Source organism: Microtus ochrogaster, unplaced genomic scaffold (genome assembly GCF_000317375.1).
Source record: "Microtus ochrogaster isolate Prairie Vole_2 unplaced genomic scaffold, MicOch1.0 UNK85, whole genome shotgun sequence".
Taxonomy (NCBI): domain Eukaryota; kingdom Metazoa; phylum Chordata; class Mammalia; order Rodentia; family Cricetidae; genus Microtus; species Microtus ochrogaster.
The window spans coordinates 1,393,053-1,406,262 of record NW_004949183.1 but is presented as its reverse complement, the minus strand read 5'-3'; the positions used below and the strand labels follow the sequence as shown (position 1 = coordinate 1,406,262).

Here is a 13,210-nt window from a genome sequence, read left to right as displayed (position 1 = left end):
TGAGTTCGAGACCAGCCTGGTCTACAGAGCTAGTTCCAGGACAGGCTCCAAAACCACAGAGAAACCCTGTCTCGAAAAACCAAAAAGAAAAAAAAGCTCACCAAGGCAGATCAAGGGCTATAGAGGGAGATCTGGCCAAGCACAGCACTCTGAGCCCCTCACAGGTCAAAGAGGAAAGAGGGAACTAGCAGAGGACTGGGAGGAACCCAGAGGTGGCTGATAGAGTCAGCTCTGTATCCTGAGCCAGGCCCCTGCATGGATCAGGGAGGATGGAATGACCAGATTTGCCAAGGAAATGTTGGAGTTTGGGTTAGGCAGAAAAAGGAATTCATAACAGCAGGTATGGCTCACTCTCCAAAGAGGTTACACGTGAGCCATGATAGGAGAGAAATCTCTGGAATTGGGGGTGGTATTAGGAGTCAAGGAAAAGTTTTCCTGAGAAATTAGAGGTTTAGAGCTTGAGCTTGGCACAGGAACTGAAGCCTGTGGGAGGGAAGCACCCATCTAGGAAGCAAGGACTTTGTGCAGAAGTGGTGCCCTGCCTTGGAGTTTGCTCCAGTGGATCCTCATCTCCTAGATCCTTACCTCGCTGGACCGAGATGCCTCTTGTCGGAAGCACAAGCTTCGACAGAAGCTGGAGCAGATCATCAGCCTGGTGTCCAGCAGCAGCTGAGTGGGGAGATGGTGAGGAGGGGGCTTCTCACTTCTGAGCCATTCTCTGAGCCAGTGGAGTGGCTGCCTCTAGCATGAGTCTCTAGGGATAAGATCCGGATCTGGTGTTGTTGGGGAGGTTACCAGGCCAAGTTGCCCCCATCACACCTGGGCCCCCTTCATTAGTGCCTTGCTTTGGGCCCTGCAGGGGGAGGGGGTGATAGGACCAAGCTCCCCACTACCAGCAGCAGCAATACCCCCACCCTCTTGCCTTGTGTTCCTATGTCAAGAGAGCCCTTGCCCTCCTAGCTCTGTACATCCTACCCACCTATTTATTAACCTAACCCCACCTTAATTTCCATATGTAAATATACATGTCCATGGGATATTGCCAGCCTCACAGACTGCCTCCTTGGTTGATCTGGGCCTTGCTTCCTGTCCTGGTTCCTTTGTGACATTGCTAGCCTTGGCTCAGCCTATGGCATCTCACCTTTGCCGTATCAGGCCCCACTTGTCCTAACAGAGCTTCAGTACCAGCAGCATTTGGGATTGGATGATACATCTTGAAGCTGCCCTCAAATTGGCTGGGCCTGGCCAGCCATTGTCCCTCTACAGATGTTTCAGGAGTCAGACCACATTTTCATGGGGCCTGTTGTCTCTGAGAAAACTATAACCAGGTTGTGCTTGGGCCTGATGTGGGCCTGGGCCTCTGGGACATTCCTTGTGTCCCTACTGCCAAATTTCCTCAGTGTTGTAGGCACTTGCCCTGAACCCCTTCAACCTCAACTGCCCCATCATGTGCCCACCCCTGAGGGGCCAAGGTGGCAGTGCCTTACTATTTTGTGTCTCCTGCCTCCTCTGAGGAATCTATCTGATGGTTCCAGACCCCTAGTCCACTCTTCTTTTGTTGCATGAGTTTTCCTTTGTTGTTGTAATTTTTCCTAATTAAATGTTGGGAAATGGGGTCAGTACTCATCTTTGTCTTTGGGGCAAGTGGGTAGACCTGCTGGGCTATGGATGAGCCAGACTGTGGGAGGAAATATAACTCCTTATAGTATTTCTGATGATTTGAGGAAGATCATAGCAATGGGTAGTCCATTAGGCAATCCTGGTGGCTCCTACTTCAAGACTGAATAAATCTGCTTCCTTTTCCTTGCATTCACTGTTTTCTACTCAGATTTGCCCATTTCCCTGCTTCTACCCTGCCCTTTTAGCACAGTATTAATTGGAGTTGAAGACAGAGAGATGCTGCAAATAAGAGACATGTCCCCTCATGTTACAAAAATTCTTCAGTGGGGGCTAGAGAGATGGCGGGGTAGTTAAGAGCATGGGTTGCTTTTCCACGGGATCCAGCTTCAAGTCCCAGCACCCACATAGTGGCTCACAACCATTTGTAACTCCAGTTCCAGGAAATCTGATGCCCTCTTTTGGCCTCCTCAAGCACCAGGCATGCACATGATATACATGCAGGCAAAACATGCACACATAAAACATAAAATCAAACTAATTTAAAAGAAAAACTTTCAGTGGCTTCACTTGTACCCAAAATTCTGAAGATATGGCAACTCATTAGATTATAATTGCGATGGATCTACCTGTATGTAAATTACCCCATCACTTGTTAGATGATGCATATGTGGTGAAGATTTTGTACACTAGAAAAAGGATAGCTTGGGACTGAGGAAATGGTTCAGTGTCACACAAACTTGAGGACTGGAGTTAAGACAGTAATTACAGCACTCAGAAAGCAGAAATGAGGGTAGGTATCCTGGGACAAGCTGGATAGCCTTGCTAGTCATATAGACAAGCTCTGGGTTCAACTGAAAAACCTTGCCTTATAGAATAAGGTGGAGAGTGATAGAAAAAACTCAACATCAACCCCAGGCCTCCACACATGCAACAGGTGTTCCATAGATACTGGATCGTGCATATACATACACATGAGAAAAATCAAAAGCTGGAAGGTGGTGGTTCACGCCTTTAATCTCAGCACTTGGGAAGCAGAGGCAGGCCTGGTCTACGGAGTGAGTTCCAGGACAGCTAGGACTGTTACACAGAGAAACCCTGTCTTTGAAAACCAAAATAAATAAATCAGGGTAGCTTGCTTCTAATAGTTTGGAGGTGGCAGCAGGAATTCAAGCACAGCCTCAGCTATACACTAAACTCTAGGCCAGCATGGGCCATATGAACTATCAAAAAACAATATGAAAACCACACCTGGCTTATGGGATTTTTTTTTCCGCTAAAGGGTTAAAGTCTTGTTTTGCAGCTGTAGTTGCCTCATAAGGCCTGTACAAGATCAAGGTAGCCAACAGTTTAATATTAAGGGGAAGCAGTTCATGAGCTCCCACCTATAACTGGGGAGCTATTAATAGTATATGGCTTCTAGGGGAGGGAAAAATCAGTTTTCTTTAAGGGTGTGGTTTTTTATAGATCAACCATGCTCCAGTGAATGGTCCCACACCCAGAAATACATGGGCAGCACAAATTGGACTTGATGGTTATATTTAAAAAGAGGACACAGTTGGGGAGGGGGTTAAAGAAGCAGTGGTGAATCTGGGAGGAGTTAAGGGAGAGGTGGGGGTAAATGATTACAATACATTGTATGAAATTCTCAAAGAATCAATTAAAAATATTGTAAGTGCCTTGTTTGGGAGACTGAAGAGATGGCCCAGCCACTAAGGGTACACACTGCTGTTTTTCCAGAGGACTTGAGTTTAGTTCCTGGCATCCACAGCAGTGAACTCAGCTGTAGCTCCAGAGGATCTGATGCCTTCTTCTGGTCTCCAGGGGCACGTGCACTCACATGCATGCACACACACAATTATTTTTTTTAATTAAATCTTGTATCTTAAACATGGTGTCTTTAGCAATAGGGACTTACATTCATCTCTCCAGCTCCTGTCTCTAAAATAAAGATTAAGAAAAAGAAATAAGAGAGAACACTAATACCAGAGCCCATCAGATCAATAACTGACACCAAGTTTAACAGATGAGACTCCGAATAGGAACTTGGAATGGCTTTTGAATTCAGGGCAGAATAGTGAAGAAAAGGCAAGCAGAGGGACAGAACCCTAGATGCACCCAGTGGGTTCTAGTTGAATATTACATAGGACACAGGAGCACAGATGTGTGAGGAAAGAGACTGAGACCTGGGAAAATGATCTGCCTCTGTCTTAACTGCCTAGCACTGAAAACAAGACAGGGACTAGTGGCTCCCTCCTCTTTTGTGAGGCAGGGTCAGAGTCAGAAGAGTCATGCCTTAGTAGTGATGAAAACCTACTTCTATACACAGAAAGATTCTGCTCCATGCAGCACACCCTCAAAGTAACATACAAAGACTCAGTTGCTTTCCAAGGGATACAAAGAAGCAGAAAAACTCAACTCAGATAGAGGGAAATAAATAGTCATTCAGAGTAGAAAGGAAGAGGCACAACTGCCTTTATTCTAAGAAACATGATAACCTATAGTGAAAATCTCATGGCATCTACAGATGAACCACTAGGCTGAACAGTAGCCAAGTTGCAAGACATATGTTTTATAGGGGGTTAATGTGTATCCCCAAATGCCAGTTGTCAGGCACTTTTCCTTGATAGGTGGAGAGGCTACAAAACCTAAGCTCTGTTTCTGGGTTATTTGTTCTTACATAAACAAAGTTTTTTTTTTGGGGGGGGAGTATATTGGTATTTGGTTTAGGAGGGGGAATATCAGCAGTGCTAAGGATTTGGGAAACCAGTATCTGGTGAGTAGAGACTCATTTTCAGTAGTGCAATTCACTAGGGTATGTCAAGAACATTCAAAGAAATCTTACTGATAGCTCAAAAATTAACCAAGAATAATGATTTGTTCAAACTTTTTTTTTTGTTTGTTTTTCAAGACAGGTTTTTCTGTGTAGTTCTGGCTGTCCTGAAACTTGCTCTGTAAACCAGGCTGGCCTCAAACTCAAGAGATTCTCCTGCCTTTGCCTCCCAAGTGCTACGATTAAAGGCGTGTACTATCACTGCCCATGAATGAATGAAATGAATTTTTAAGTATTCAACAATTATATTAAATTGCATCATATATGTGCCTTTTCTACAATGCTTAAAATTGTTTTTATGTGCTGGGTAGTGTGTTTCACACCTTTAATCCCAGCACTCAGGAGGCAGAGGCAGGCAGATCTCTGTGAGTTTGATCTACAAGAGGTAGTTCCAGGACAGGCTCCAAAGCTACAGAGAAACCCTGTCTCGAAAAACAAAACAAAACAAAAAGCAGCTATGGAGTTTGAGGCCAGCCTAAGCTATGAGACCCTGTCTCAAAAAATAAAAACAAATTGACTAGAAAGGGAAAATTCACTTTAGGTGAAAAAATACTTAGGAAGAACTACAGTGCTAAACTTGGAAAAAATTTGCGTTCTATTATTGCTATTCACTTAAAATTATATTTATTTAGTGTGTGTGTATATGTACATGTGCAAGCTCTCCCCAAGGTCAGAGGACAACTTTTAGGAGTTGGTTCTTTTCCTGTTACTTTGTGGGATTCAGGACTTAAATTCAGGTCATAATGTTTTCATGTGAGTGATTTAAAAAACTTTTCATTTTATGTGTATAGGTGTTTTGCCTGCTTGTATGTCTGTGTACCACATGAATAAAGTGACCACAGAGGCCAGAAGGGATCATTGGATGCTTTGGGACTGGACATAAAAACAGTTTGAGTCCATGTGCATGCTGCAGATCAAACGGAGGATCTCTGGAAGAAAAGCCAGTGTTCTTAATATTGAGCCATCTTTACAGTCTCAATAAAAATAAATCTTAAAGCCAGGTGGTGAAGGTACACACCTTTAATCCCAGCAAAGGCAGAAGGAGCTCTGTGCATCTGAGGCCACCCTGGTCTACAGAGCAAGTCCCAGGACTGCCACTGCTACATAATGATAGTCTGTTTTAAAAAAGTAATTTTTGCCAATTTCATACATGTTTATAAAGTATTTTAAGTACATTATATTATCCCCTATTATCCTCTCATCCTCCTCGAACTCTTTCTCCCTAACAACTACATCTCTGTTTTTATGTCTGTCTTTAGTGCCCTACTAAGTTTCATTAGGGTTGCTTGCATAGTCATGGGTGTTGGGTTATTTACAGGAGTATGAGCAATTTAACAGTGGTTACACTACTGAAGAAAAACAACTCCCTTTCCCCAGCAGCCATTAACTGCCAATATCTCCTCAGAAGAGGGGCCTCATGATATTGCAACATTTATTATACTGATAAAATTCTTATACCAGTTTCCCAAAGTGGAGGCACTAGTGAGCCTTGCATGAGAGGGTACATGTAGTTTTAATTTTCCTTTATTTCTGAAATTGTCTTCATCTACTTTCGGTGTTGGGATTGAATTAAGGACCACATACTTTAGGTGAATACTCCTATCTTGTACTAACAAATACCTGAATTCCAGAGTCTCTCCTCTGACATAAGGAAAAAGTCAAAGAAAACCTAGAGGCTGAAAATAAACTCAAATACAGATTAGAAGCACAGCTTTATTTTCTTCAGCAACAAACATTTAAGCACCAGACTAAACAAGTGGCCCCTAAGTACCTGAAGACCAAGTCAGGCAAAAAATATTAGGCCTCACATTTAAGTAGCAGCTACTGTTTTTGGAATCTCTTGCTTGTACTGCTTAGGAGGGACCGGACATAAGGTCAAACCTGAGCGCCTTCTCCTACCCAGGCTTAACGAGAAACTGGGGGCCCAAAGCGCTGTATGGTGTTCACCACTAGGGAAAGCTGGTCAAGAAAGTTCATGATGGAAATTCGGAGGAGGCGAGAGTCTTCCGAGATCCAGTGTCTAAGAGAGAGGAAAAATAATATTGTTATTAAGTTCAAAATCATAATTCCTATCTTTCCTTTTTTTTGAAAGAGAGAATATCACAATGTAGCTCTGACTGGTCTGGAATTCATAGAAATCTGCCTCTGCTTCCTTCCCTTTCTTGATCTCCCCTCATATCCTGCAGATAAAGACTGGTCCAGTGCACCAAGCCTCTCCTTAGAAGTCACCCTAGTGTGCCATCTCTAAGGAAGTGCAGTCTTGGGTGGAGAACAGCCCAGTCACCTACCCAGAGTGCCAGACTATTTCAGCACTTACACTTCCAGCACGCAGCCGCTCACTTTAAGCTCCTTCCCCAACAGTCCTTGGTGCGGTTCGGCATCAGGAGCTAGGGACCCACAGGCGATTTCTGCCTCCAAAGAGGTCGGGAAAGGCACTGTAAGAGCACTGATGGAGAGTCAGGAAAGGCACAATCTTGAATCAATTTTGCCTCCTTGCACCTCTAAAAACATCTCATCCTGTTTAAGCTCCCCAGACTACATCTTTCACATTACTTGAGCAATTCCTGCTCATTTCCCTCCACCCTTTGTTCTCTTCTCATGCCCAGACCGCCCATGGTTAACATACCCCAATCACACCCCAGCCCCCGACTACCCCTTTCCCAGCCTCAAGCATCCAGAAGGTGGCCCAGTTGTCTCTGTCGGTAGGATACAATCTGTGATGTCGGATCCCCGGCCTTTGGGTTAAAGGCATGGTGCTTTTGCTCGAACCGGAGACTTCCGGTGCTCGTGCAACAGGGTGAGCTCCACTGGGAATAACTGCCACTGTGCCTGCATCGCCAGGACAGCAGCAGCTAGTCAGTGAATCCGCGCCATGTGCAGTGTGGCCTAACCCTCTTTGTGCTCCCTGCATGTCTACTGCTGCTCCACTTTCCAACCCATCCTCCGCCACCGCTGCAACCCAGAGCCCGCCTTATCCTCCGGAAGCTCCGCCCTCGTTCAGGCTGCCAACCCCCACTTGCAACTGCGCGAATGGCCGGGCGATAAAGTTGCTAAATTGGGTCAGTCCTACCTGGAGACCTCTGCGCTGATCTCTAGGATGTTGATCTGGTCTGCGTCTGCCTCCAAAGTGCCGTACCACGCCTAGCTTTCCTTTCAGTTTCTTAAAAGCGATCTAAGGAGTTGCACAGCGGTAGCGCACGCCTTTAGTCCTAGCACTGAGAGGCAGTAAGGGGTGGATCTCTGTGAATTTGAGGCCAGCCTAGTCTACAGAGCAAATTCCGGGACAGCCAGGATTACACAGAGAAACCCTATCTCGAAAAACCAAAAAAAAAGAAAGAAAGAAAAAAAGAAAGGAAGGAAGGAAGGAAGAAAGAAAGAAAGAAAGAAAGAAAAGAAAAGAAGGGAAAGAAGAAAAAAGGATCTAAGGTGATATTTACCCAAACCAAAACAAAGCAATCAAAAATAGCAATAAAATGCTATAAACCAAAAAAATTGGCCTAGTGGGATGTTGCCTGCCTGAAATTCCAGCATTTAGGATAGCGGCTCTCATCCTGAGTGAGGTAACTCAGACACAGACAGATAAACAAACATGGTATACACACACTCATAAGTGGATAAAATAAAATAAAGGATAACCAGCCTGCAGGCCACAACCCCAGAGACGACAGGAAACGAGAACCTTAAGAGAGACATACATGAGAGAAACCCTGTCTCGGAAAAAAAAAAAAAAAAAGAGAGACATACATGGATTCCCTCCTGGAAGGGGAAGTAGACAAGATCTCTTTGGTAGTGGCAGCGGGGGTGGGAGGTAGGGTGTGGGGAGGTGGGGGGTATAATAGGGGAGTAGTGAGGTGAGAAGGAGAGCAGGGAGGAGAACATGAATGATCAGAAAGATTGAGTTGGGTGAAGGACACAGAGGGAGAGCAAAAGAGATACATTGAAAAAAAGAGCCACTATGGGGTTAGTGAGAAATCAGGCACTAGGAAAATTCCCAGGAATTCACAAGGATGTTAAAACTGTTAAAACTTGCTTTTGTCTTCTACAGATTAGGATTATATTCTAGGTCTCAGGACCACAGCTAAAAACTAGACTAAAATATTCCTTCTAATCTTCTTGCCTCTACTAATATTGATAAGATGTAACTGATTGGGTAAGCTGTATGTCCAAATTTAACTTATACAACTACTACAACAACAACAACCCCCCAAAACAAAAACCAAAAGAAAACAAAAAGCAAGACAGATAAAACAATTCTGAACAATAAACAAACAAACAAAAAAAACTTCTGGAGGTCACACCATTCCTAATTTCAAGTTGTACTACAAAGCTACAGTATTAAAAGCAGCATGGTATTGGCATGAAAACAGACACATTGGTTAGTGGAATTGAATTGAAGACCCATATAAATCCACATACCTATGGACACCTCTTTTTTGATAAAGAAGCCAGAAATACACACTGGAAAACAAGACAGCATTTTCAACAAATGGTGCTGGTCAAACTGAATGTCTGCATGTAGAAGAATGATAACAGAAACTGAAAAGCTTCTGTAAGGCAAAAGATATCATCATTCGGACAAAGCAGCAGCCTACATAATGGAAAAAGACTTTTGCCAACTCCACATTCAATAGAGAACTAATATCCAAAATACATAAAGAATTAAAGAAACTTGATAACAAAAATCAAATAATATAATTTAAAAATGGGGTATAGGTCTAAACAGAGAATTCTCAATAGAGGAAACTCAAATGGTTGAGAAACACTTAAATGATAAATGCTAAAATATATGAAGGTGATCCTAATAATGAGGGTCTCCAAATAATGAGTCTCCAAATAATGAGGGAGATGCAGTCCCAACTGGCCATCTCTTGTCACCAAATGACACTTCTAATACCACAACTGGGTTACATCCAATTGTGTTGTTGGTCAAGGGGTTCCATGGAAACCCCCAAACAACCCAGGTTGTTGCCAAGATAATAGATTGCTTTCCTCAAAGTAATTGTAAAGTCCCATTGCTCAAGACAAGACCACAGAACTTATCGAACATGGATAGGACAAGCTGGTGCCTACATAGAACCTTCACCCCTATGTTCTAGTGTATTTGGTACAGGAAGGTACTCTACAGGCTCTCAAAAAGAGAAACAGGCCTTTAATGGCATGGTGGCGCACGCCTTTAATCCCAGCACTCAGGAGGCAGAGGCAGATGGATCTCTGTGAGTTCGAGGTTAACTTTGTCTACAAGAGCTAGTTCCAGGTAAGGCTCCAAAGCCACAGAGAAACCCTGTCTTGAAAAACTAAAGAGAGAGAGAGAGAGAGGGAGAAACAAAACAACAACCCAGTCACAAACTCTTTGATCTACAATGCTTTCCTGAAAAATATGCTAGGGCAATGGTGGCTCAAAGCTTGTGAGGTAATCAACCAAAGTCTGATTTGACTTAAGGCTTACTCCATGAACTGGAATATAGTAGTTAATCTAGTAGAGTCACTACTAGCTATTGTATCCAGGGTAAACATTAGAATGAAATAGGTGCTTTCTTGAAGTACCTTGAAAAAATTGTTATAGAAAACAGTGATTTTTTTTGTTTTCTATACAGTTGTTTTTATGAAGGGCCTTTACAGCTTTTGCATGACTTTAGTAACCGTATGGTTCTGTCAAACCTGGAATGTCATGCATTATTGAGTATTTCAAACAGTGCACAATAAAGACTAAAGTTGCAGGGGTGTGATGTTTTCCTTCACAAAACATATAGATTAGATCAGGGGCTTTGGTATGAGGAACTTGTTTTGCCCAAAAAACTTTTGTGTAACAATAAATATGCTTCTGCATGGCTCTTTGGGGTTCAGTCTGTCAGAGACTATTTCTTCCTTCTGCCTCAGAGCCTGATTATATCTTGGAGGGACATCTTTCTTTGATCATCCCTCATAACTCAGAATATCAACAATAGAACCCATACCCAACACTACTCGGGTGAGCAAGAAACAGAGACTAGATATCCCAGAAACCTAGGGTAAAACTAGATACAACTTACTGGTATAAAAATAGAGATAAAATTACTCCTAATGATATTCTGCTATGCTCATAGATCAGTGTTTTATTCAGTTACTCTCAAAGAAGCTTCTCCGGTAGCAGATAGGAACAGAGACCTACATACAGCCAGATATTACCACAGAGAGGAGAAGAATGAGAGGGAGATGGATGAAGAGAAGGAGAGAGAGAGCTCAGAGCACACAGCTCTAAATTGAATTTCTCAGGGAGCACCATGGAAATGGGGAGGTGGAAAGAGTGTAAGAACCAGAGGGGATGGAGGACACCAAGAAAACAAGAACCTCTAAAACAACAGATCAAAGCTCATATGAACTCAAAGACTGAAGCAATAAGCACAGGGTCTGAACCAGGTCCTCTGTGTATGTGTATTATAGCTTTCATAATATAGTATTTTATAGTATTTAAATATTAAAATACAAAATAGAGTATTTTATATTTTAGTATTTTACGGAACTTATGAGTGTGTGAATAAGTGGGTTTCTGATTTTTATGCCTTCTCTTGGGGCTCTTTTCCTTCTGTTAGTTTGCCTTGTCCAACTTTTATGTGATGGCTTTTATCTTGTTATATTTTATTTTGTTATGTTTTGTTGTTATCTTTTAGAAGTCTGTTCTTTTCTAATGAGAGATAGAAAGGGGGTAGAAGGAGAGGGGAAAGTGTAATCAGGATAAATTGTGTGAGAAAATAATCTATTTTCTTCTTCTTTCTTTATTTTTGTGACAGAGTTTCTTTGTTTAGCTTTAGAGCCTGTCCTGGAACTCGCTCTGTAGACCAGGCTGGCCTTGCACTCACAGACATCTGCCTGCCTCTGTCTCCCAAGTGCTGGGATTAAAGGTGTGTGCCATGACTGCCTGGCAAGAATGTATTTTAAATGAAAGGGGAAAAATTAAAAAGAAATTTTAAAAATGAAGATGCTATGATGAAATCAATTACTTTGTAGGGTAACCTAAAAGATTATTTAATTTTTATTTTTTGTTTTTGTTTGTTTTTGAGATGGAGTTTCTCAATATATTCTTAGCCATCCTGGAACTATGTGACCAAACTGGCCTCAAACTCACAGAGAACCACCTATCTCTGCCTCCTGAGTGCTGTGAGTAAAGGCATGCACCATCATGCCTGGCTTTTAACATTAATTTTTAAATGGGAGAAAAGCTGAGGATATGTTTTATTGGTTAAATTCTTTCCTAGAGTGTACAAGGCTCTGGGATCAATCTGTATTACCACCAAAAATACAAAAATAAGCAGACAAACCAAAACTGGACATGATAGCACGTCTGTGATTCAAGTACTTGAGAGGCTGAAGCAGGAGGATTGCCATGAGTTTGAAGCTAGATTGGGCTATATAGAGAGTACTTGGTAGTCTTCCTGTCTCATGAAACAAGGAAGTAAAAGACAAAAAAGAAAAGAAAAGAAAAAAGCATAGCAGGAATTTAACACACATGTAGGTACACATAATTACTGTGGTAAAATTTTCAGGAAGGCTAAACCAGAAACTACTTAAAATGCTTTTCTATAGGGAATTGAGATAGCTGCTCTCCAGGCTTGTGCAGCAAAGGCTTTTACCTGCTGAGTCACCTTACTGTCTCTTTTACATTTTTTACAAGACAGGATTTCTTTGTGTACCTTTGGAGCCTGTCCTGGAACTCGCTCTATAGACCAGGCTGGCCTCGCTCTCAGAGATCCACCTGCTCTGCCTCCTGAGTGCTGGAATTAAAGGTGTGCATCACCATCACCTGGCCCCCTTTTCCATGTTTTAAATTTTTTTTTGTAAAGAATCAATTGTTGGTCAATTGGTCTCTGTGTCCTGAACTGAAATGACCTTAGAGTTACTTGAGTAGCTGGGACTACAGGTATGCACCACCACATCCAGCTAATTCAGTGCCCTTTATATATAATTCTACTACCATACTCTCTTGTGCACAAAGATAACTGGCTTCCTTCTTAGCATATTTAATGTGGATAATGGTCTGGATGAGGTGAGTGTGAAGCTATTTTGGGTATATGTTAAGATAGACTTTATCTGGTAGAACAAATGAGTAAATATATCGATGCTGTCAGAAGCTAGAATTTTCACTGTGGAATGAGGAAGGTGTGAAAGAACTGTGACACAAAACTATGGCTGAAGGTTTCAGCGTGAACTTGTGATTTCTTCTTCTTCTTTTTTTCTCTGTAGCTTTGGAGCTTGTCCCAGAACTAGCTTTTGTAGACCAGGCTGGCCTCGAACTCACAAAGATCTGCCTGCTTCTGCCTCCCAAGTGCTGGGATTAAAGGCATGGGCCACCACCGCCCGACTCGAACTTGTGATTTCTTAATATATATGGGTATATATATTTCTAAGGCTTGTCTATTATAGGAGTCTAGAAATAGTGACTACATCTTTCACACAGATCTTAGTTTCTAAATACCATTCAATAAGCAGAGAAACAAATAAATACCATTCTCTAGTAAAAGGCTGATCCTTAGTCAAGGGCAAGAAAGTTTATAAGGTGGGCCTAGAGTATATTGAGTTGCTAGAATAAAGTTATTGTAACAGGAAGGAGGCATGAGGGAATGTCCCAAACTTTCATGGCTCTTTTCTGAAAGGTTCAGTTGGATAAAGGATGCTCAGACTGTTCTAGAATGTGGTTGTTTACCTGTAGAAGAATGAAAATAGATCCATATCTATCACCATGCACAAAACTCAAGTCCAAATGGATTAAAGACCTCAATATCAATC

At 42.2% G+C, this 13,210-nt stretch overlaps 2 protein-coding genes across 2 annotated transcripts in view; one reads left to right on the top strand and one right to left on the bottom strand.

Moving 5' to 3' along the window:
• Plxna3 (plexin A3) overlaps positions 1-1,615 on the top strand; it is a 16,755-nt gene extending 15,140 nt beyond the window's left edge. The window contains exon 33 of the mRNA XM_005370687.2: positions 578-1,615. Within this exon, the coding sequence (XP_005370744.1) occupies positions 578-673 (96 nt within the window). The 3' untranslated portion in view covers positions 674-1,615. The remainder of the gene's footprint in view (positions 1-577) is intronic.
• A 4,531-nt stretch (positions 1,616-6,146) lies between these two features.
• On the bottom strand, positions 6,147-7,490 carry Lage3 (L antigen family member 3). Its single transcript, XM_005370686.2, has 3 exons — positions 7,162-7,490; positions 6,768-6,896; positions 6,147-6,470 (listed from the first exon to the last, which is right to left on the bottom strand). Exons 1-3 carry the CDS (start codon positions 7,359-7,361, stop codon positions 6,356-6,358), a joined length of 444 nt encoding a protein of 147 aa, XP_005370743.1. The 5' UTR covers positions 7,362-7,490; the 3' UTR covers positions 6,147-6,355.
• Positions 7,491-13,210: the final 5,720 nt, after the last annotated feature.